At 33.8% G+C, this 27,058-nt stretch overlaps 1 protein-coding gene and 1 long non-coding RNA gene across 3 annotated transcripts; both read right to left on the reverse strand.

Moving 5' to 3' along the window:
• Positions 1-6,838, reverse strand: LOC143082952 (cysteine and glycine-rich protein 2-like). Of its 2 annotated transcripts, none has more exons than XM_076259007.1 (6): positions 6,708-6,838; positions 3,927-4,047; positions 1,509-1,683; positions 1,032-1,143; positions 635-728; positions 1-287 (listed from the first exon to the last, which is right to left on the reverse strand). In XM_076259007.1, exons 2-6 carry the CDS (start codon positions 4,039-4,041, stop codon positions 229-231), a joined length of 555 nt encoding a protein of 184 aa, XP_076115122.1. In that variant the 5' UTR covers positions 4,042-4,047; positions 6,708-6,838; the 3' UTR covers positions 1-228. The 2 variants fall into 2 exon arrangements, with proteins under 2 accessions (XP_076115122.1, XP_076115123.1); XM_076259008.1 differs by having other exon boundaries at positions 6,697-6,724.
• Positions 6,839-17,605: 10,767 nt separating this feature from the next.
• Positions 17,606-23,545, reverse strand: LOC143081676 (uncharacterized). The gene is made up of 3 exons (XR_012980023.1): positions 23,084-23,545; positions 21,373-21,633; positions 17,606-17,709 (listed from the first exon to the last, which is right to left on the reverse strand). It is a non-coding gene; the product is annotated as an uncharacterized LOC143081676 (long non-coding RNA).
• Positions 23,546-27,058: the final 3,513 nt, after the last annotated feature.

Raw genomic sequence — 27,058 nt, forward strand, 5'->3', positions numbered from 1 at the left:
TAACTAAAAAGTTTAATATAAAAAAATATAACCAAGATTAAAAACAATAGTAGTTTAGATAAATTAAGAGTTTGGTTTGCACATTGTATGTTCTACATGAAATAGGGTCAAACTAAGAGCATGCACGGCTAGCCAGTGAGCTGTTGATCGATCGTTTGTGTTTTTGTCACGTGACGACAAGGCAGGTTCTGTTTCTACGTAGAATGACGTAGGCAGTCTTGTTCGCAGTTATTTAGCCAATGATCCAACACCAAATCCATGAGGTCCAAAGTTCTTTGCATAACATCCTGTAAAAAAATAAACTTTCAGTTAACACTTCATGAGAGATGATGCATACATTTATTAATTCAACATAATACGAATCTATGATACTTGCATCGATTGTTGTATAAAAGTGAAACAGTCCTAATTTTAAAAAAAAATTGTCCCTTTACAAAAGAATAATATCATAATTTATATATGTTGCGTAAAAATTATTAGCCTTTATTTCCCATAGTCAAACCCTTTAACATAACTTAATAAGTACATCGAACATATTGAATAAACATATTCTGTGAATGGCTTTATGTGGAGAGTCTCTTGTGGAGAGCTGTCTCATTGGCAATCATACCACATCTTCTTTTTTTATATTTACCTTTGCAGTATATTTCTATCTCGTGCCTGCATAGTGTTGTAGAATCTACAGGCTTGTTACACGCCTTACATTTACTGCAACCTTTATGCCAAGCCTAAAACAAACAAAAGAGGAATGTACATGATCTACACAGGTAAATAACTGACTGTGGTCGTCTTACTCTATTATTTTCAATTTGTAAAGGGGCATAACTCTAGAAAGGTAAAAGTGACACCACCCAAATTCAATAAGCATTGCGTAGAAGTTTCACAACATTTTTTGTGAAGCAAACTAGAGAACGGAAATAGATATGATGGAAATGGATCGGGTCAGAATGTTTCATTAATCATTCCATGGTGAAAAGACACTTTTAAAAACACTAGATATCTCAAACAAGCGATCTTAATATATAACTTACATCTGTTAGTCCTATAGCTCGTTCAGCTTCATACACAGTTTTGCCACATCTAGGACAATGAGGACCGGGTCCGGAGTTTGAAGGTCCAACATGCTGCTCCCTTGGACGATTGCTATAAATAAATAAAATATAATTTTTACAATTGAAAGAATTCGAAAACCTTGTTTTTGGTCCCATTCCACTGTTTTATAATAATCATAGTTTGATAATAAATTGTGTTACCACGTAACATATATAACATAAACCATTGCACTTAAGGCTTTACGTTGTGTGAATTTGAAGTAGAGGTGAGTAAAGTTATCAATTATAGTTCAATCCATCCAATGTTAACTCTCCATCTACTTCAACGTTAACAGCCCCGCGATTTTTCACCGATCGTGTGGTAAAATGGATATCCATCTATCTATTTTAATATTAACAGCACCGCGATTTTTCACCGACCGTGTGGTAAACTGGAATCCCAATCGATAATCTTACCTCATCTCACTATCTTTGTTTCCAAACTGTGATCCGGTTTCCATACTGAGTGCACCGGCTCCTTGGCCAAATCCGTAGCCCTTTGGACCGAATTTCTTTCCGTGACATCCTTTACAATACACACGACCTTCATGCTCAGCTACAGTTGTACTCTCTAACAATTTATTGCACAAACCTAGAATAAGAACAACATACATGTATAAATGTATTATGATGATTGAGTGCACACATTTAATTTTCTAGTGTCGTGTTGGATGTCCATTTACACGCCTACAGCATACACGTACAGAAATTGAACTTGCACTTTTAATTAGTAAATCATTAATTTCATTTTTCTTACATTCATGTTTATCATTAAATGTTTTATCTCATTTATTAGAGCGGATAACTTCATTTACTATTGGTACTATCCTCTTGAAAAAAGATTATTTAGTTTTATTTATTTGTTACAATAACAGCTTACATTGTTTGAATGTTGTTATATACGTCTGTTCTATGGTCGGGTTGTTGTCTCTTTGACACATTCCCCATTTCCGTTCTCAATTTTATGTACATATTTTAAATGTATTTTGGGAAAATATTAAAACTATATTTTTTAATTGCAGTTTAGGTGAGAACTAAATGGTTTTGGGAACAATACAGCTATTATAACCTAAATATATACCAGAGCAAAATAAGTAATCAGTGAATCTATAATACTAAAATTACGAGGTCCAATTTGTCAGCCGTCATCACGTAAAAACGACGAATCAATGAATTCAACTTTCTATATAACTAATATAGTACAAAGGTGTAGATTAAAAATTACACCACTCCAGGCCCTTTTGTTTTCCACGTAATTAATATTGCCAATAATGAAGAAGTTCCGGGTCGAGTCCGATACCGATACCAATAGTATATTCACCTGTTACCGATTACCTTATCTGTACGTTCCGAATCTGACAGGCGCACCACCAAACGGTGTATTCAGGATTAATATGCTATATAGTATTACACGGGTCATAATCACAGGGTTGACACTACTTAATTGTCAAATTGTTACCTATTGTAGTATTTTAATCAGTTAGACTTTCTAAGATAACAATACGAATACTAAAAATCTGGACTAAAGTAAGGCGTACAGGTACAGTTTTCAATTTGTTAGCGGGCATGACGTAAAACAGCGATCAAAGAATTCAATATTTATAACTATATACAATGCTGTTGATTAAAAAATACTCCATTCCAGGACCTTTTGTTTTCCAAATAATTAATATTATCAATAATTGATAAGTTCCAGTTCGACGGGTTCAAACAGAAAGATTTGAAAGCAGAGACTCGGAAAAACTGTGTATCTTATAATCAGCATGACTTTATCAGATGACAATACTAATACTAAAATAAGGCTTGCGCATAGTTATATACTTTAATTCAGTCACGGACCCGCGATATACGGGTGTGTTCTAGTATAACTAAAGTATGCCATTCTTGTGATCATTACTGGGTCAAGTGCTGTTTTCAAAAATTCCGTTTAGTTTTGATTTTTTTAAAATTAATTAGTTTTTAAAATTAGGAATGGGTTGAGCTTAACCGACCGAATGATAATGTATTTGCTCAAAATATAGAATCTCGCCTGTGGTTGTGTGTTTATATCAAATATCTATCAATCAGTTTTTCGTTAAGTATTTTTGATTAGATGTTTAGATATTTGCAAGTCTGCGAAATGTATTCTCAATGCGTTTTTTCTCATAGCAATTTTATGAGATTGGCCTATTGTTTATATACTTGTCTTAGAAGACCACATTGTCTCCTTTAAGAATTACAATAAGGAGATGTGGTATGACTGCCAATGACACTTGCCTTAGAATACCATATTGTGTTCTTTAAGAATTACAATAAAGAGATGTGGTATGACTGCCAATGAGACAATTTCCACCAAGACCAAAAATAGCAAAGAATTTAACACCTGAAACCTGAAGAATGTCATAGTAAGACTTTTTTTAAACAACGAGTAAAACCTATACCGCATATGAAACTATAAATGTTTTGATTGTATTGTGTTGCTCGTTGTAACTGTTTCACTTAACTGATACATAAATCTCAATCACATGCGAAAATAAATCAATATAACATTTCTGAATTTATAAAAAATGTGTCCAGCATCTTATTTCCGTGTTTCCCCTTTAAATTGAAAGGGGATTAGAGACATACGACTGCACAAACAAACGAGCCAATTTACGTATGGGAATATACAACTTGAAATCGTTCATGTTCAACAGATATAAAGAGGTATAATCAATGTAGAACACTGTTTTCTTTTGATGTAGTGTTATTTTTTTTTTTATAGCATGTAATCTGGAATTTGGTTTTTATCAAATTCACTATAATTGAGCCTTAAAAGTTTGTTCTTCTATGATCTCATTTTTTTTAAACACTTACCACATTTAAAGCACATTTTGTGCCATTTTTTACCGGCTCCTAACTTTTCTTCAGCTGCATACACAGCGCTTCCACAAGCGGGACAGATCGACCTCTCTGGTGGTTTGAAAGGCATTGTTTACTGTAAAATATACAATTGACTGCTAAAACAGAAGATTTTGAGAGTTGACCAACTCCATAAAATCACTGCTCAGAAAATAATCGAGTACCTAGAATCGATACTTCTGGTGATAATGTTCACAAATACCTTTCAGTAAATCGATGAGATCTATCTCTAAAATATAATCATTTTAATGGCAATAATTTATATGCGTTGCCCGTCTGTTTTTACATTATTATGATAATGGTGTCAGATCTAATCAATACTGATTTCAATCCATACACAATCTTACTTTTATTTTTATCTACCATAATATGATTGTATCATTGACTGTTTCCTTCTATTAGTAATAGACCTTTTCAACAATTGTCTACACCTTCAGTTGAGCACGACTACGACAGGTAAGATGTATGGTGGCCAATTGCGGCCATTTCGCGTTTTCGTGTTTTCTTCCTTCTCTTTGCAAACGCGAAATCGGGAAATCGGGAAATCGAGAAATCGAGAAATTGAGAAATCGGGAAATCGAGAAATCGAGAAATTGGGAAACGGGAAATCGGGAAATCGAGAAATTGGGAAATCGAGGAAAAGGGAAATGGGGAAATCGAGAAATCAAGAAAGCAAAAACGCGAAAACACGAAAGCGAAAACCGATTTCCAGATTTCCCAATTTCTTGATTTTTCGATTTCTCGATTTCTCGATTTCTCTATTTCCCGATTTCCCGATTTCTCAATTTCTCGATTTTTGCTTTCTCTATTTCTCGATTTCCCAATTTTGCGTTGGAAAAGTGAGAGGAGAAAACGCGAAAACACGAAAAGGGGAAATGGCCGCATCCGTCCACCATAAAGATGTGAGGGGTCATCTCAAAAATAAAAATTGAAATTATAACAGTTTCGGTCACTGTCGATTTTATTTCGTGAAAGGAGTAGGTCCGGTAAGGGCCGATTTTGGCCTCAAATTTTAGGTTCATCTGATGAAAGTTTTTGGACACTTTTTAAACACTTAAGTGTCTACTTTAGTCGACTCAATTAGTAAATTTGGACAGTGCAATGAAATTAGTTTTTAAACAACATCTTAGTATTTCAATTGTGTTAATGTATATTTAGGTTTTGCATTTATTTTATTATTCTAGACTTTGTCGTAAATTTAGGCATACAAATTTAAATTAAAGAAAATAAAAAAAACAGCGGTCTCTGATTGACTAAAACAGAATCAAATATAATGGAGAAATCATATTATCATTGACTGCTTCCTTCTGTACTGTAGTGATTCTGCGTTATCACTATCAAATCGTAAAAATAAATACAGTTACTTGTGAAGAACAATGAAATTGATATATTTATACGTACAAGACAAACTAATAAGATAAATAGCTATCAATAGATAGTGTAACTTTAATCATAGATGTAATTACATCTATGCTATGCTTTAATCTACTTGATTTTTTGTAAATTTATTTGTACGAGCTTACTTATCTATGATGTTTCAGTAGAAATTGATGTTCGTGTTAATTAATCTTGCAGTCTTAGCTATGTAAATTTGGCAGCTTCGTGTAAATAACTTACTTCACATAGGTGACTCACATAATTTATCACGAACTGTGTATACATTCCACATTTTGCATAAACAAATGTGAAAATACGTCATTGTTTTCTAACTATAATGAACAAAAGCAATTGAAAATCTCTTAAATCACAATGGACACTTGTACGACTATTGTTATATAAGAACTAATAAATAAATGATTTTTAAAATTTTGCTTTTTAAGATAACGGATTGGTTTTTTTTAAATCTAAAAATAGACAGAATGTTTCTTTAAGTTGAGATAAATCTTAGTCGGGTTTAGGGGAAAAAAAGGGGGGACAGTTGGGTCTCCCTCACCTTGTGGAGCTTCATTTATGGTTAATAAATACATACTATATATGTCCCATCACAAACTTTGCCTAGTTAAAGGACCTATTTTCGAAATCCTGGAAATTATTTACATGTATTACACTTAGAACTTTCATTAGCTTGTGGCCTTCAACCAAATGATTCAATAACCATTAACTCTAACCATCAAATAATTCAGAATCCAGATACGTTTTTCTTGTTATCTTTTATCCAATAAATATCTTACTTAAACTAAGGACTGAAAGTTTTTTTCACTACAAATATTTAAAGTTTGTTAAAATAATGTCACCAGCGCTTTTCATGCTTTCATATATATAAAGGTTTTTTAACGATTCAAAGAGAAATGATTAAATTCATAACAATATGTTGTTATTTTATTTTCAAAAGGGTTATTGTATATTAATCTTTCCTAAAACAGTAAGATATAATAGATTTTATTGTATAGCAATATAATATTTCCCACAGAAAGTAACCAAAAGTTAGCGTGCAATAAATTCTAATATTGCACTAGTGCAATAAATCGTAAAAATTCATGACGTCATCAACGACAAAATCTTAGTTTAAACCAATTTTTACTTTCAAATATTATATTGCTATACAATAAAAGGGTTATTGCATGAATATTGGGGAATATTGTCCCTCGTAGAACATATATTGCACTCGCAAGCTCGTGCAATATAAAATTCTACTCGGGACAATATTCCCCAATATTCATGCAATAACCCTATATTGTGACATTTTTTTTAACTTTTCAAAAACCTTAGTTAATATAAGTTATACCATCTACTCACCTCAGTGTACGGTATCGTCAGCAGTGAAAGAAGGCTGGGAATTTGGAATTCTTTGCACACGGGACAATCTTTATGAACTTCCACCCCAACATCTTTATTTTCAGTTTTATTACAATTTTGCACACTTCACGAATAAGAGGTAAGTAATGGGGGCTTTTGAAAAAAAATCTCACAACGAGTTGTGCAAGACACCAGGAAACTATTCAAGCTATGATTATTTCCTTAATAATAGTTTAAAGGAAGTAAAAATATAAGGAGAAAGTCGTTAAGTACACAAAATCAAATAAAAATCATTTTTTAATATTTTTTCTTCTCACAGAACCCATCACAGAACCCATATGATGCTTCAAATGGTAAACAAATTTCGACATAAATGGTTCCTGCATATTTGCCTATCTCGTCATCAGCGACAAAGAGTGAATGATATAACACAAACATTTGTAATTCAACGTAATACAATTTATAATCGGGACCACTTTCTTTTATCAATTGCGGTAGATTTATATCTAAATTGTAACTTAATTATGGAGTCTGTGCGGAAGGCTGAGGATACTTAATCTTCAAAGATTGATGAAAGCAGATTAAACGATGGGATTAATTTTCTGCCAACTGCTTGTATACAGATGATGGGGAAATATTAATAACACAGAGATTCTTAGGATTAACGTGTATTGTACTTCGGGGCAAATATTAACAAATAAATATATATAATAAATGTGCATGCATATTATCTAGGTGACAAAATTAAACTTAAAAAAAATAATTTCGCATTTAATTCTACAGGAATTATTATCAACGAAATCATCTGTCCATTTAGTCGGATATCTAGAGAAATCAGTATACGTAGCAGTTGACAATTGATATGAGGGGCGAATCTAGCCATTTTTAAAAGGGTTCCCTACACGAGAGAAAAGGGGAGGGTTCCAACCCTCGGATCCATCCCCCTGGATTCGCCACTGATATGTTCAATTTATCGTAGCATGTCATCACCGAATGTGACGTCAGTATTATAGGATAGTTACTTGCCATGGTTAAGTTAGTCTGCTTCCGGCCGTTTATATTGAAATTTAACACGACGTTTGTGAATAATGGAGTAGGAACTCTTACCCTATCGAAGCACCATAAAGTGAAACATTTGATATAACTCCGTCTCGTAATGTAGTACCATAAAAATGTAATTAAAAGAATCGAATGCGTCTTTTTTAATTTTACATGATTTTCAAAGCGTTTAAGTTACATGTATATCTATTATATAGTCATTTTATGCAATTGACTGTTTGCAAAAGTATGATTTATTCTAAATAACAAGGATGTTCTTATCTCAGGCAGAAAATCCTAGCCGCATTGGGCACAACTTTTTGGAATTTTTGGTCCTCAGTGCTCTTCAACTTTGTGCTTGTTTTGGCTTTTGAACTTTTTTCATCTTGGCGTCAATGGTTGGTCTTGTGTGGACGAGGCGAGCGTCTGGTGTGTTAAATTTTAAGTCTTGTACCTTTTGTTATCTATTATTCGTGTGTTTCTCTGTCATAAATGTTCTCTAATTTATTTGTATTGTAGTCCTGACATGTAATGTTCTCATTTTGATGTTATATCTAACATTGTCATAAATGCGGGAGGTTTAGCATGCCACAAAACCATGTTCAACCTACCATTTTTTCCTAAAATGACCTGTACCAAGTCAGGAAAATGGACATTGTTATATTATAGTTCGTTTCTGTGTGTGTTACATTTTAATGTTGTGTTTCTCCTCTTATATTTGATGCGTTTCCCTCAGTTTTAGTTTGTAACCTGGATTGGTTTTTTTTCTCAATCGATTTATGAATTTCGAACAACGGTATACTACTGCTGCCTTTATTTATCGTGCGCAATTTTTTTAGTATGAATTGAAGCGCTTCCGCGCTTCATTTAAAAAGGTGGTTCGGTCAAGGCTTTTAAAATTACGAAAAGAAGCTTCAATTCTTAAACAATCCTTCATGTCTACTCTCGTAATTTCAAATGTTCGTTTGTTTCATATTATAAATCAACAAAAAATGTAAACTATATAAATGTAATAAAAACAATTTTTTGCTTGCATGTTGCGATTCTTAAGTTTATGAACATCAAATGAAATGACATTGTTCATGTCTCAGGATTATACGTTTTAGCTAAATCAATGTATTGTAAATATAAGATAGTCAGGTTTTCACGAGTGACATCTACAAATCTTCTGTTAAGCCCTGGTCACCACGAGCCCACAACACATCTATGCAGCGCCACGTCATAAATATTGGTCGAATCGCGGGTCATTTGTGATCACCGTACGACAGTCGCACGATATTTTGACCATCGCGGCGCTGTCGTGTTTCGTGGGACGAAAATAGAACATTCACCTTTTTTGCTCTACGATTTTTTTGTCGTGTCACTGTCTGGTGTCTGTCGTGAGAGTGTCGCATCTCAGTCGTACGACTGCCGCACGACCGACGTGCGACTTACCTACAATAGTACAATTACAATTCTTTTTCTCTCTGTCGTGTACCAATCGTGGACATGTCGTAGCTGATATGACCACATGAAATATTTTTTTGACATTTTGCACGACAATGACACGACAAATATTTTATAGATCTTACACGACAAAAAATCGTACGATCTGTTGTGACCGGGGCTTAATATATAATGATTTACTACAAAGGGATCACACGTTTCATCTATTTTATAAAACATAAAGGGAAATACGCAGAATAGAGACAAGGCTTCCATTGAATCGTACTATCTCGTATGGTATGTCTATGCTTGCCTTATCCCGTCAACAACAGAAATTTTTCAAAAAATTTCTAGAAAAATTCATTGACTTCAATAAACGGAAAATAAAATAAATGCTTATTGAGAGTTGTCTCATTAGCAATCATACAACATCTTCTATTTTTATATTTAAAACTGAGTTATCCGTTAGTTTCATTGGTTATCTTTGTCCAATCTTCAGTTTTATTGTAATGTTAAAATGTGACCATTGAATGTTTTTCTTTTGATCGTCTGCATTGCTATTGCATTCATACCCCTTTCCGATTTCTCTGATTACCCCCTTGAGTATGTTCTGATGTTTGTTTGGTCAATGTCCTCTTTCTGTTGTATAAACAACCCTCAAAATGTATTAATTAACCGTTCATTGACTCTTTGTTGTTACACATTCCATAGCTATATGGCTGCCTCAGATATTCAACCTTTTATATTGAAAATGATTCATCTAGCTATATATTAAAATTAGTCGCAATCTAAATGCATATTATGTACAAGAATGGTCAATATATTCTTTTTGTTTCTTGTGTCGTAGTGGGTATTTGTCAATGAAGTAATATAATCGAACTGTTCGTTTTATTTATAATTAAGTGCATATAATCCATACAGATGTAGGCAACAACTATAGGTTAAAAGGAAGTAAAAAAGTAGTACGTAAATTTTCTGCTGCCTTGGTAATTAGAAATCAAAATTAAAATAGTGATAAATGGGTGTTTGCCATTGGTGTAGAAATAGCGAGAAATTTAGAGAAAACTCTCTGTGACAAGCAATATTTTCTGTGCCAAATTTAGCAAGGGATGTTCTTCATTCATATTATTTTGAAAATTCCTTAAACAATGCTATTTTCTATCAAAAAAGCTGCGGCCCCATATGTGTTTTACCTTTTCAAATACATTCAAAGGTGTTATAACATGGATAATTCAGATTTCGATTTTATTTCAATGGATCTTTAATAGTGAAAACGCAGGACCAAAAAGGCTACCATTGTTGCCTATGTAAATAAATACTTCCTTGTAAACTGTAGCGATTTTCTCCTTCTTTTTATCTAAAAATCGTTGAGATGCTTTGTCATTGACGAAGATCGCAACTCTTCTTTTTATCTGAAACAAAGTACATATATACCATACACAGGTAGTCACTAACTGTAGCGATTTTCTCCTTCGTGATATATACATTTTGCGATTAAGATGTTTTTGTTGACAAAGTGAATAAATATACAATAGTTCATGTATGTTGTCTCCTCATGCAGTAACAATAAGATAAAGATTTGATTCGATTAATGAATTGTAACATCTGGGTGTTGTATGTTTGTGGCATACCATCCTTAACGAAAATCGAATATCAGATGATATGTATTTTGTCAAGTATTTTTTTTTTTATATCTATCCTTTGACATCTAGTAAATTTTTTAAAGAAAATGGTCGAACATGGTAACTGACCGGAGTAAAAAGTGTCATATTTCCTTCTCATAGTCAGCTATTGAAATATGTTACAGTTCGGACGTTGAATTTAACCATATTGAGAAAGTCTTTGCTTTTGTACATGAAATGTGTAGAAGATAGTTACAACGATCTATATTTGACTGATTTTTTAGAATTTAACCAGTTAAAAATACACATATGTCATGCTTAAATGAACAATGGATACATTTTTGTGGATTTGGTTAATAGCTAATTTTCAAATTATTGGAATTTTTTCGAAACCGCGTTCTCGGCCAAAAAGATTTACCGAGTTCTCTATACAGTGCAGAGAGTATAATGATTTCACATGGGAATGTTTATGTCCTCAGAGAAACGTCATCATGACATTGAAAAATTCGGACGACGCCTTACTTGTATGTGGATTAGATTTCAAGCTCTCACTTCTGTCAAAAACACCTCATTATCAGGCAAATCAGCAAGAACTAGCCTCAGACTATGATAGGATGGTACAACACGAGAGACCAACCAAGAACATATGGGGTGATCATGAGTATCATCGGTCATCATCTTTTCAAAAGGAAGGATATGATCCACGCAAAGACCCAAAAGGTTATCAGACGTGGAGTGATTGGAATGAAGTTGACCCGAACACGCACTTTAAACAAAATCCCCATGGAAATAAAGAAGACTACGATAGATCCAGGCCTGGTTACAACAATATGGAACATCATAGTCGTCAATCTCAACGGTACCCCGACGTAAATGATCGATATATGAATACTCAAGATGTGCAATTTCAAAGTAATGAGGAAGAAAATGGATACAATCAAAAACACAATGAAAAGTTTGGTAATGATGAAACATTTCAAAATAGAAATAATCTAAAGACAAATAAAAATCCGCATTCAACAACGACAGATCTATTTCAAAGAAATCCTTCGGCCACCATTACTACAGATGATATGATTTCACAAGAAAAACTTGATGAAAACCTACATGAAGTATTGTCCGGTTACCCGACTGACTCTAGTGAGATGAATGATACAAACACTGACAATGACGAGCAGGACATTTCAGTCGGTGCTGATTCTGAAATGGAAGATACTTCACTGGAAAAAGAAGAAAATATTGACCAAGAGGTACCAGAACCTAATTCCGAGAATAATGTTAACGGGGAGAGACCGACTTATGAGCAAACACAAGAGACTTCCACGTCATTTATTTCCAAAAAGGAAATACCAGTCATACCCATCTATACCACCGTGCCAATTAAGTCTACATTGCTACAGAGTTCGAAAACTTTGAAAGAACAAACCGTATCGGAACAAAATGCTAAAAAGAATACCACAGTGCACAAAAATGATAAAACTGCAACAGTGAAACCTACAATTTATAAGAATGGACGTACTATGACAGTTAAACCTGTAATTCAACAGAAAATACAAGAAGTAACAGAAATGCATGATAATAAACAGACTCATAAAACAGATGTAAATCATGATACTAACAGGCCGGAGATAACAATTCATAATGACAATAATGGTCGATCAATGTCGGGTATCGATACGAGATACAAAACTGACAAAACTGTTGCTACACAACAGATAATGAACGTCAATAGTGGCCCAATTGATAAAGGTGATTTCAGGGAAGACCCAAAAACTGTTAAAAAAACAAATAATAGCACCAATGATAAGACAATTCATGATTCAAGGTATGCGGGTGACACAACTGGGATCAGTACTGGAGAAAATAAGAACGACACTTCCGGAGGATGTTATTTCTTTGGAAAAATGTTTTCAATTGGACAGTTTTTGAAAATAAGTTCTGGTTGTATAATGATGTGTGTAAAGCAAAACATGATGAAACGAGACTGTACGAGAACACATAAGTTGCAGAATAACCCTGACCCAAATAACGCCATTGCCAACTGGCACCCCTAATGTCAAATACATCTAATGACAGAAATATTCAATTCATTTTTAATTTATTCAAACCATGATGATGTGCATATGTGAAATTTATTTTAACATAGTTGTACCTATATATGGTAATCAAAATGAGAATTATAATATAGTGCATAATGATACTTTTAAAATTTTGATGAACAAATAAGACTGTAAAATTTTAAATCCATCACTGAGTATTAAAAGTAACCGTTAAGTATACAAGAAAATAAAATCGCAGTAAGATTTCAGACTTCTTTTTGTAAAATAAATACACATTTGTAACCCGTTAAAAACTTCAAATTATCGTCAGAAATGTGACGTTCATTGTTGAAGTCATGAACAGTATGTCAAGTATCGAGGTATTGACATATGGTATTGACGTTTGATTATCGATAAAGACGGTATGTTGCCTTGTGCTCATCAGTTGTTATGTTATATGAATGATTTAGTTATTATCTGTTTTATTTTCTCAAACAAACAAATAGGATTGGACACAGTTTTAACTGACATAAGATAGCGAATACAATAATCATAAAGATCATTGTAAGTGTTATATTGATGTTTAAATGCTCATCCCACAATATTTATTTTATTCTCAAATTCTATAACTATACATATATTCAAATTCATTCACGGCTATTATTACTACATTGTATACTACGGAGCCCTGTTGCTCTCATTCAGATACGCAGTTGTGTTGGTTTTTTTTTTAAATGGTACGCGCTTGACTTTAAAACACAACTCTTTATCTCTATGAGAAAAACGCGAGGCATCGTATAGTATAACTTAAATACTGAATAATAATTGTGTACTGTAATATTGTACAGAGGGAATATGAATTTGATGAAAACTTCAGAACAAAACGGCCGTGTTTCTGTTACATTAATTTAGACATCAACTAAAACTCGTTGACAAAAGTTTAGAATTTGATTTACCTTAACATAACTTAGGAATGTTTATCTAGAAATTAACTTTATAAGCAAAATATATCAACACAACACAACAAGGTATTTTAAGTAAATCTCGTTCGACAGTTTTAGTGGTTTACTTTTTCGTTTAACGTATTATGTGTTTGGCTTTCCCGACTGACATGGCTGTACAATGCAGATGCATTATCATTGAAATCGATACTTTCACTTGTACGAATGTAGTCCCTAGTGTGGACAGTTCGTTTCATGCCATTTTTTTTATACCCTTTCCAAATTTATTTCTTCATGTTTTATGACTCAAATAGTAAAATACACTGTAAAAAATTTGGGTCATAACTTTCAAAGTCAAGTAGTGCTTCGTTCCAGCTGAAAAGGTAAAAATTAGCAGCTGATGAAATTTTCTGTACTTTGTATATAATTTGTCCCAAAAGTAGTATAGTACAACACACTGGAAAATATTATTGAGAAAGCGTAGGTGGGATTTTAATTGTCTAAAAGAAATGCACAACGAAATAACTGTGGTCTCGGACCAAATACATATAGGTATTGCGCAGAGGGGTACATGGCGAATTCTACTGAGGTTGTTTGACTCGCGTGTCATTTTTTTTATATAAATTTGGGTTATAATGTACTTGTTCATTTTTTTTTCTTTTAACGGGGGTGAGCAATACTCGAAATTTGCACACATTTTTTTCTTTAAATAATGCCGTTTCAAAGCCATATTTCTGCTTGTTAAAACATATTTCAGTAACAAGACATAATGTTGTTAAAATCGTTAAACGAACATGTATACACATGCAAATGTACAAGGATACTGTAAATTATGAAAAAGTTGAAGAAGTTTTTTAATATATCCCCATTGGGAAATAAGCTTGTGGTACATATGTCTTTCCTCTTTTATCAAAACATGTGCATGTACATGTATTCCCTCAGACGTGTAAAATTAGCTTTGCATACGTTGATATTAGCGCTGGTATATTTGGTTTTGATTATTTTTAGCATATTGTTTCGACGATTATATTCAAAATTGTAACGAAAACACACCTGGATGTAAGCAAATATATGTCTCTGTACGACCTTTGACATTGAGCAAAACGGTATAGTCAGCTATAAAATAACCCGATATGACAAATCGCGAAACAATTCAAAAGAAAAAAATCCACAGCCTGGTTGAAATGACAAACAAAAAAACGATAAACTAATATTACGAACAGCAACAAACGTCAACCCCTGATTTATATTTTGAATCCTGGCTATGTTACTACTGTGGTGGTGTTAAACATTTGTGATAGCTAAATTGTCTCCCTTATCTGGAACAGACTCAGTGCCTGGTGTAACAGTATGTACATAAGATAAAATTCTTATACAAAATAGGAAAAAAATGTTTACTTTTTGGTAAGGACTGCATGGACTTTTCAGATCATATACTATTAATAAGCAGAAGAACAACTAAAAAAGCCAACAAAAACAATTCAAAGTATCGATATTAGAGTTCTCACAGTAACGGAGGGCTTTTATAGTTGACATCTCTATCATTATTTAGCATATGTAAAAAAACACAGAGAAATTTTTGTGTAAATACAAATCGTACGATTCTTGTTATTTTCTTATGGTAACGTTATTTGTTTTAATGTTGTTGGGATTTCTTGGCATGCTGTATATTTGGTATTTTGTATCATAAGGAAGCTATCATATTGAAGTATAAGAAACACGCCTTTTGGATACGGTTTCTATCTCTCGCTGTTTGGAAGATTCAATGGTGGCCATCGGCTGTTGTTCTGCTCTTTGTTCGGGTTGTTTTCTCTTTGACACATTTCCATTCTCATTTTTATTCCCACAGCTTTTAATCATATAAGGAAAAGAGAGAATAATTTCAGTGCTACAGGAAAATGTCATCAACTAAACTTCAGAAGATTTACGTGCTCAGGGCTTAGTATTTACCAAGCATGTGCTTGTTAAACTGTACACATCAAACTTACATGTACGTATATATATATATATATGTACATCCTGTACAATCAATCGGACATTCCATTAGAGAGCATTCTAACTTTTGTTTGAAGTATTGCAGTTTGAAAGCCTTTGTATTTGAGTCACATTACTACATTTGATTTTAGTAAAAAAAAAATGATTGGATGGATGGTCATTCATGACTCGCTTTTCAGACTTGGACTGCTGCTCCTAAAGTATTCCCACAATGATATATTACCAGGCATAACTTGCCACTATTAAAATTGGGCTCTCTGTTTACATCTGTTCAACTCACTGCGAATTCGATTCAATTTTTTTTTTACAACATGTTGCATTTATATATATATAATTCATGACATATGTTAAAATTCTTTGAAAACCTAGTATAAATATTCCTTTTGGTATTATAGGTGTCTGAATATATTATAGGGTTGTTGCAGTTTTGCGAATGCCGGTACATTAGTTAAGGCCATATGATGCAGTGTAATATATACTAGCGGCTTTGCAAGTTCATGTATACATAATGACAATACCGGGAATATCATGGAGGTTATTCATGTGTTTCTTATAGTATACAAAAGAAGATGTGGTATGATTTCCATTGCGACAACTCTTCACAAGAGACCAAACGACAGTGACATTAACAACTATAGGTCAATGCATATGACCTTCAACTTTTAGCAAAGTCCATTCCGCATAGTCAGCTATAAAAGGCTTCAAAATGACAAAATAAACAATTCACCAAGAAAACTAACGGCCTAATTTATGTCCAAAATAATGACCGAAAAACAAATATTTTACACAGCAATAAACGACAACTACTGAATTACAGGCTCCTGACTTGGGACAGCACATACAGAATGTAGCGGGGTTAAACTCGTTTGAAGGCGCAAAACTTCCCCTTACCCTGGAAAGTGGTGTAACCGTACAACATAAGAACAAACTATAAAATTCAACTGAAAAAGGCTGAACTCATCAAATAAATACAAATAGAACTACATCTAACAAAAACACCAGAGTTGGCGTGGACGGGTACGCATCCACACAACGGAAAGACACTACAGGTTTTTAGATATGAGAGTGCTTGCAGTTACTAACAGCTAGTTCAAAGCCTATAATAACTCATGTAAACAATTCATGCATCTAAAATAACGACTAAAATATCAATTAGTACACATCCAACCTCCCGTGAATATAGTGTAAAGACGTAATAAACCGTCAGAGAAAAACCTGACATTTTTCAAAACAAAACTAACTTTCAGCTTGTAGTGATCAAAGTGACTGGTAAAAGCGAAATACCTTTTCGTAGGTAATGCCGCTTTAAATTATACTTAGAATGAAATTCAAAACAGTGTGGCTGTGGCCATTGATTGACACTTAAATTCATCCATTGACTGGGACAATTTACGTGAACGTTTGTCTGTAACGACCACTGTTCACGACGTACCTACGATAGACATTTAAACTGTGGGGTCACCAAAGGTTTCTTAACGCCTTTAATTATAAAATAATTCGAAAAATTAATCAGGAATAACCTTTATGTTTTGATTTATATAATTGATATAAATCAAAACATCGTGTTATTTCTGATTAATTTTTCGAATTACTTTATTAAGCTGTTGAGAACCTTTGGTGACCCCATAGTTTAAGTGTCTTTAAAAAGTACATAGTGAGCAGTGGTCGTTGCATACAAACGTTCACCTAAATTGTCCCAGTCAATGGATGAATTTAATGTGTCAAGCAATGGCCACAGCCACACTGTTTTGAATTTCATTCTATATTCATAAACATGTTTCGTTTTGGGCATCCGGTATATGATTTGTATAGCAAGGTAGTATGAATAAACTGTCTGCTTGAGATAAAATTGTATTTAATTCAAAGATGTTTACACTCATGGATAATACATCTCCATTGTCCGACTGTTATCTCTTCTTTTTTTGTTTCATCGATGTAAACGCTAAAAAGAGAAATTGATTATGCATCAGTTCAATGTGTTACATAACTATATCAACAGATCAACAATTATCTGTACTTTGATCCTATCCTTAATGAAAATACACTACTTACATTAATAATTCAATCTCATAAAATTTCTAGAATCAAGAATGGAATCTGTAAAAAACAAGAATGTGTCCCTAGTACACGGATGCCCCATCCGCACTATCATTTTCTATGTTCAATGTACCGTGAAAATGGGAGAAAATCTCTAATTTGGCATTAATATTAGAAAGATCAACATATCATAAGGAACATGTGTACTCAGTTTCAAGTTGATTTGACTTCAACTTTATCAAAACCTACCTCGACCCAAAACTTTAACCTGAAGTGGGACAGACGAACGGACGAACAGATGGACGCAGACCAGAAAACATAATGTCCATAAATGGGGCATAAAAAAGTGTTTTTTTTATGTACATTTTGTATATGCATGACACATTTTGTTCTATTCTCAAACTATTTACGATACGTTGGTAGACGCGTTAATTTATTTTTTGTTAATTTTTTTAGATGCAATAACCCTAAAAGCATGTCGGTAAGGGTTTTTTTTAAACATGGTACACCGGCAAATGATGCAATTACAATGGTATTCAAATCCTTGATCTAGTTTTATCTTCAATCTACCAAAAACCAGATGCTCCGCAGGGCGCAGCTTTATACAACTGCAGAGTTCGAACCCTGAACATTGGGGCAAGTATGGACACAACATTCAAGCTTGATACAGCTCTGAATTTGGATTGTGATTAAATAGTTGACACAATACAGGTTTCTGACACATAATGAATGTGGTCTAAGAACTTAAACTTAAAAACTTTGAATTTTAAATTGGACATTACCTACTATGGTCCAATATCCAAAATCTAAATACATGGTTAGATTCATCATATCAAAGAACCTCAAGAATTCAATTTTTAATGAAATCAAATAAAGTTCAATTTTGGACCCTTTAGACCTCAATGTGGACCAATCTGATAACCGGGCCCAAACATCAAAAATCTAAATACATGGTTAGATTAAGCATATAACAAAGAACCCCATATATACAATTTTTGTTGAAATCAAACAAAGTTTAATTTTAGACCGCAATTTGGACCAACTTGAAAACTGGGCCTATAATCAAAAATCTAAATACAGGTTTAGATTCAGCATATCAAAGAACCCCAGGGATTCAATTTTTGTTGATATCAAACAAAGTTTAATTTTGGACCACGATTTGGACCAACTTGAAAACTGGGCCCATAATAAAAATTATAAGTACAAGTGTTGTTTAGATTCAGCATATCAAAGAACCCCAAGGATTCATTTTTTGTTGAAATCAAACAAACTTTAAGTTAAATTTGGACCACGATTTGGACCAACTTGAAAACTGGGCCCATAATAAAAAAGCTAAGTACATGTTTAGATTTAGCATATCAAAAAACCCCAAGAATTCAATTTTTGTTGAAATCAAACAAAGTTTAATTTTGGACCCCAATTTGGACAACTTGAAAACTGGGCCAATAATCAAAAATCTAAGTACATGTTTAGATTCAGCATATCAAAGAACCCCAAGAATTCAATTTTTGTTAAAATCAAACTTAGTTTAATTTTGGACCCTTTGGACCTAAATGTAGACCAATTTGAAAATGGAACCAAAAATTAAGAATCTACATACACAGTTAGATGCGGCATATCAAAGAACCCCAATTATTCATTTTTTTTATGAATTCAAACAAAGTTTAATTGTGGACCCTTGGGCCCCTTATTCCTAAACTGTTGGGACCAAAACTCCCAAAATCAATCCCCACCTTCCTTTTATGGTCATAAACCTTTGTGTTTAAATTTCATAGTTTTTGTCGAGCCTGCAACTTTTGTTGCAGAAAGCTCGACATAGGGATAGTGATCCGGCGGCGGCGGCGGCGGCGGCGGTGTTAGCTTACTTCCTAAAAGGTTTATATTTTAGAAGGTGAAAGACCTGGATGCTTCATACTTTGTATATAGATGCCTCATGTTACGAACTTTCCGTCAGTCACATGTCCAATGTCCTTGACCTCGTTTTCATGGTTCAGTGACCACTTGAAAAAAAAGTTCAAAATTTTTGTAATGTTGAATTCTCTCTTATTATAAGTAATAGGATAAGTATATTTGGTATGTGCGTACCTTGCAAGGTCCTCATGCCCGTCGGACAGTTTTCACTTGACCTTGACCTCATTTCATGGATCAGTAAACAAGGTTAAGTTTTGGTGTTCAAGTCCATATCTCAGATACTATAAGTAATAGGGCTTGTATATTTGGTGTATGGAAGGAATGGAAGGTGTACATGTCCAACTGGCAGGTGTCATCTGACCTTGACCTCATTTTCATGGTTCAGTGGTTATAGTTAAGTTTTTGTGTTTTGGTCTGTTTTTCTCATAATTTATGCAATAGGTTGCTATATTTGTTGTATGGAATGGTTGTAAGGTGTACATGTCTAGCGGGCAGATGTCATCTGACCTTGACCTCATTTTCATGGTTCAGTGGTCAAAGTTAAGTTTTTAAGTTTTGGTCTTTTTATCTAATATTATATGCCAAAAGTAAACTATATTTGGTGTATGGAAATATATTATGATCTATATGTCAGTCCCGCAGGTTTTATTTGACCATGACCTCAATTGCACGGTTCATTGCACAGTGTGAAGTTTTTGTGTTTTGGTCTATTTTTCTTAAACTATAAGTAATAGGTCAACTATATTTGTTGTATGGAAGCTTTGTTAGCTGTACATGTCTGCCTGGCATGGTTCATCTGACCTTGACCTCATTTTCATGGTTCATTGGTCTTTGTTTAGCTATCTTGGTTAATGTTAAGTTTATGTGACAGTTGTAATCAAGCTTTATACTTAGGACTATCAACATAATATTAATGATTAGTAAAGAAGGCGAGATATTTCAGTGTGTGCACTCTTGTCTATTTACTTATACTTAAGTTATGGTGCGAAAACCAAGAAAAATGCTTATTTGGGCCCCTTTTTGGCACCTAATTCCTACACTGTTGGGACTTCAACTCCCAAAATCAATCCCAACCTTCCTTTTGTGTTCATAAACCTTGTGTTTAAATTTCATTGATTTCTATTTACTTATACTAAAGTTATTGTGCGAAAACCAAGAATAATGCTTATTTGGGCCCTTTTTTGGCCCCTAATTCCTAAACTGTTGGGACTAAAACTCCCAAAATCAATCCCAACCTTCCTTTAGTGGTCATAAACCTTGTGCCAAAATTTCATAGATTTCTATTTACTTAAACTAAAGTTATAGTGCGAAAACCAAGAATAATGCTTATTTGGGCCCTTTTTGGCCCCTAATTCCCAAACTGTTGGGACCAAAACTTCCAAAATCAATCCCAACCTTCCTTTTATGGTCATAAACCTTGTGTTTAAATTTCATAGATTTCTATTCACTTATACTAAAGTTATAGTACGGACGACGACGCCAACGTGATTTTTTTTTCAATTTTTGCGGTCGTATAAAAAGGAAGGAATGCATGCATGTTGAAGGCCGTACGGTGACCTATTATAATAGTTGTTAATGTCTGTGTCTCTTGTGGACAGTTGTCTCATTGGCAATCATACCACATCTTCTTTTTTATATGTCACGCTGAAACACTTACATCGCAAAAATCCGCCATATCACAGCTGCCAGATAACATGCGCAACACACCATGGCAGCAATATCTATACCCACATAGCTCGTATCGGGTACCAGCTAACGTGTAACTAGTAAAGGTATTGTGCGCGAGGTCGACATCAGTTGTATTACCGATCGTCTTCATGCAATCAGCTCCCGGAACTTCAAAAGTTGGGGCTTCCGTAACTGCTTCGAAATCCACACCACTTGGGCATCGACTGAATCTTAACGACAAAAATTCTGCCTGCAAATTAGAGAAGTAGTATTTATTCACTCAAAAGTACATATACAGAGAAAAACAGTTAATATGTACAAGAATAACACTATCAGCCTATGCTCTTTATTTAAATTCAAACTGTATTTGGTATTTCTAAACTATGATCATTTTCAGAGGTCGATATTTAAGTTTATAAAATCAAGCTATATACGATCATTTACGACAGATATTTAGCTAATCTGCAATGAATTCAATTTTCATGTCTAATACAATTATCATATGCTGTGTGTTACAACTCTAGATTCTACTGACGAGGAAAGTTAACAAAAGGCTGAATTTAAAAGGCTGAATTTAAAGTTCAGTCTAGGTGGCCGAGCAGTCTAGATCGATTGACACAGTGCAGGTGGTGTTGTCTCGATATGCCAATAGCCGAATATCGGAGAGGGAAGAACAACCATTTGCTTCCGCAAATTTGCAAGTATAACATTGTTGTGCTGACATTAAGAATACTTATGAATATAAAATGTGTTTTCAGCCGTGCATCACCTTCACTGGCGATCCAATCAATGGATAGGGTTAAATTAAGTGTTTGTTGGACCCTCAACTCTCTCCTTAAATTTGTTAGTTCAAAATCAAAAAGTACCTAACATATTTAATATGACTAGTATATTATCCCGGAGAAATGAACAACAAATAGTATGAAATTCAAAACAGTGTGGCTGTGGTCATTGATTGACACATTAAATTCATCCATTGTCTGGGACAATTTACGTGAACGTTTGTCTGTAACGACCACTGTTCACGACGTACCTACGATAGACATTTAAACTGTGAGGTCACCAAAGGTTTCTTAACGCCTTTAATTATAAAGTAATTCGAAAAAATAATCAGGAATAACCTTTATGTTTTGATTTATATAATTGGTATAAATCAAAACATCGTGTTATTTCTGATTAATTTTTTCGAATTACTTTATTGGGGTGTTGAGAACCTTTGGTGACCCCATAGTTTAAGTGTCTTTAAAAAGTACATAGTGATCAGTGGTCGTTACATACAAACGTTCACGTAAATTGTCCCAGTCAATGGATGAATTTAATGTGTCAATCAATGACCACAGCCACACTGTTTTGAATTTCATTCTACTTCATTTCAACAATAACCAATATTGTCACATCAACGTTAACTGCAAATGGTGACCAAAGATACTGCAAGCTCAGAATACTGAACCTTAATAATGTCTTATTATAAATACGATAAAAGGTTAGCTCAACATTTCTTATTCGAATCTTACATTGTTTTTGCTTACACTTTAAATCTTTTAAGACAACGACAAAATGTAAAATAAAATGAATCGACTTTATGCACTCTTTCAAACATTCTCTAAAATTTACATATTTGAAAATCTAAGGAAAGAAAAATGCAAATCATGCCACACATAAAACAGCAATATATGACATAATTGAAACCATGTAAATACCTTGTGTGTTTCATTGCAGACAATAACAAACGGATCGTTACGGTAATTGGTGTGGTTAAATGATATAATAGATTCAGCAGGAAAACCATCCGGACAAGAATCACCGAGGTATAAATTTGTATCAAGTGGCGATCTTGTATGTCCTGGACCAAATTCAAGGTTAAAGGTCCCGAGTCCAAGGTCGTAAGAGTTTCCTCTTCTATCAAGAAAAAGTGGAGTTCCATCTTCATCACATACTAAAATACATTCTTCTGTCCACTTCAGAACCTGACTTGGAGTATCAGTGGAACATCTATCTTTGAAATAATCATACAACGTTCGCCAGTCCTTTGAAAAGAATATCTCACTCAATCTACTACGTTTACGGATATCATGATCTTCAGAACAAATATAAAACGGTAGAGCAACTAAGATAATGTATGTTAAATTCATGCTTAAAGACTTGGCTGTGAACGACGAACAATCTTCACACGGAGAAGAAAAAGGGTAAATAGATATGTTTGGTAAGTATGTAAGTAAATACAAATTCAGGTATTGTTTGGGGACGAATCAGTACTTCGTTATGTTATACAAATAATTCCTGTTTTTACACCAATTTCTTTAAACATTGTGCCTCTATGTATTCCAATATGAGCGTTTGTAACGTTAACATTTCAAATAATTGAATGTTATATAGCATATTTTAAACATTCAAAAAGCAAACTTCCTTAATGTACCTCATATTTGTTCTGCTTAATAATCATTCATGTATTGTTTTGAACGTTTATAGGTTTTACTTAAGACACAATGCCAACCAACATGTTACTTATACGAACAAAAAAGTATGTAAAGATATCATGCCTTTGAATAAATTAACTTACCCTTACTAAGGTTATAAGTTTTATTATTTTTCGTTCGATGACACGATGGCATTGTTTTGTATGTTTCACGAGATAATGGTGAAATGGCAACATTCGTATACAAGCTTTAATAAACATGCCCTTACTCAGCACTATATTTTGAAACATGTGGAGCAGGATCTGTATACCCTTCCCGGTGTTGCTCAGTCCTGTTTGGTTTTCTATGCTGTTGTCTGTGTGTTGTCGTTTTTCGTTCTTTTGCCGTTGCATTGACATTTTTATCGTCTAATGAGTTTGAGTTTTGTATCTTTGGCCTCTTTTTGACAAACGAGGTTAAAACAAAAACAATGATGGTTTATATTACAAACATATTGGTTAGTATCATTATTTCGATAAGATTTGAAGAAACTTTGCTATGCTTCATCATTGTTTTTGGAAGATTTCAACAGGACTCCGGCAGTGTCACGACGGGTGTCGCTAATATTGCAGTAACCGCTAAACGTTTATCTGATGTTCAGTGGTTGTCGTTTTTATATAGATTAGATTGTTAATTTTCCTGTTTGAATGGTATAACTAGTCGTTTTGGGGCCCTTTATAGCTTAACTGTTCGGTGTGAGTCTAGGCTCCGTGTTGAAGGCCATTCTTTGACTTATAATGGTTTACTTTTCAAATTGTGACTAGTATGGAGAGTTGTATCATTGTCACTCAAACGATATCTTCTAATATCTATTAGCCAATGGGTTGCCTTCCAGTTTTGATAGGGGTTCGTGTTGTTTAATTCTTTATTTTAGTTGTAGTATTTTCTACTGTTGTTTGTGTGTTACTTGTTACTCGTATAAATCTTTTTATGATTGTTTTGTTTCTATTTTCTCCGACGTTTTTTATTGTCCACTTTGTATCCGTCCTCCCTTTTTTAATTACCATGAAATTCTACAATGATTTTAAACGTTTTTGCATTTCATCATTAGAATTTACTAAGTTCATCAACAAGTTATGTTGTGAGAAAATATTTGATATTGCAATTACCAATCAACAATCATCCATTGTAGAGTCAACTCAATTCATTTTCAATATATAAATTGTAGAAGTCTACGAAGACGGGCTTTGATTTTCCCCGATAATTCCATAATATAGCTATATATGTCATATATTACGTCTTGAACTCATTAATGTTTTATATGGTCTAGTGTATAGTTACACCGCCTCAATCTGCTGTTAGTTTTCTTGTTTGAATTGTTTTACATCTCATTTCGGGGCCTTTTATAGCTGACTATGCGGTATAGGCTTTGGTCATTGTTAAAGGCTGTACGATGACCTATAGTTGTTAATTTCTGTGTCATTTGGTCTCTTGTGGATAGTTGTCTCATTGGCCATCAGACCACATCTTTTTGTATATTTGGAAGTATGGTTAAGACAAAAAGAATGGAAAATATTGAATGCAGCAATCAAGAATGTGTACATAGTACACGGATTCCGGATGTTGCTAAACGGCGGAAACGGAAAACGGAACGGAGACGGAAACGGAAAGAAATATCTATTTGGACGGAATTTAAGGGGAGGAAGAATTACGAAAATCAATAACGACAGAAATAACGAAATGACACAACAATAATGTTGACAATAGGATCGTAGCTAGATATCAAAGAAAATAGTTACTGTAAACAATTTTTTAAATACATAGCAGCTAAAAAATACAAGAGGCCGTATAGAAGCACGTGCCACTAATCTAGATTTATGTGCATCTTAAACAACGGGAACTCTCCAAAATTATAGACTTGAATAGTTCATGAAAACCCTAAACACAAGAGAGGATAAAAAAAGTCGTCCTTTAAGGGCAATCTTTACTTTAAAAAGTCTACTTACTATTACAGAAATTTGACTTGTTTGTAGATCTTGTCTTGCTGATAATTTATGTTTTAAAAGTTTCTAGCTATCGTTTATAGTTTTCAGGATAATTGGCCAAAACACCAAAGGATTGGTAAACTCATTAAGAGCGAAAACTCCAATAACGAGTCGGGGGCCTATGTGGCCGAGTGATCTAAGTAGTTACTACTGTCATCACTAGCCAGTCAACACTGAGCTTGTGAGCTCAAACCCCGCTCGTGCGGGTGCACTCCACTCCAATCTTAATTGACTAGGACTGTCAGTTTCCTATCGAAGGTCGGTGGTTTTCTCGGGCTTCATCCACCAATAAAAACTGGCCGCCACGAAATAGCCTAAGTACGGTGCTTAAAAATTGCGTTAAAACACCAAAAATCAAATCAATCAATCCAATAACGAGTCGACTAAAGATTTTTCGGACATGTTACAACAACAAATGGAAGTTTTAAACGACCTTGACTGGCTATTCAGCCCTTGGAATAGCCCTTGCTCGGTCGAACATGTTGACCCTGTCGTTCTGGTAATTTTTGCTATTAAAAATTTCTATTGATTTATCATATATTTCAATATAATAGGCAAACATAGAAAGTGGTGATAATCGTCATATAAGGGCAAAAACTCCTACAAGAAATCATTTGACCGTTTTGACGTGAAAGGATTTTGAAATTAGGTAGAGCTCAGCATTCTAAACATGTTTTTCACATCAGGTTTTCGCTATTCATAGCGGTTTTCAAAATACAGCACTTGCATTTTATCCCTATGCTTTAATTTAAGCCATGTTATCCAACACACTTGCTAAACTAGAAACACCATATATTGTTGCCAAGTTAACAAAAACTGTCAGACGACTTTCTAAAATGTATTCGATAACATTAGGCCCAGTAGTTTCAGAGATGAATTTTGGAAAGGATAACAAAGACGAGAAAAGCTCAAACAGGTCAGATAAATAACAACTCTCAAAGTATACCTCCACTAAAGATTAAACCAGTCATACCAGCAGAAAACGACCATGACAGAGCAGCAACATTGAATGAACAATTCACTATAATTGTATCAACTAAGAAGTCTTTAGACATCAACTAAATATGTACCCAAAAAAATGGAAAGACATAATAACTTAAGTATGGCCGAGAAAAAATTAAAATATCCCATTGGACTCAAAACATCAAATGTAAGAAGGCCAACGGAAATAAGCCATAGAACGTCTAAAAAATATATATAATGAATTAGCTGCTATCATATCATTATTCACCAT

The sequence above is a fragment of the Mytilus galloprovincialis genome, chromosome 7 (genome assembly GCF_965363235.1).
Source record: "Mytilus galloprovincialis chromosome 7, xbMytGall1.hap1.1, whole genome shotgun sequence".
Taxonomy (NCBI): Eukaryota; Metazoa; Mollusca; class Bivalvia; order Mytilida; family Mytilidae; genus Mytilus; species Mytilus galloprovincialis.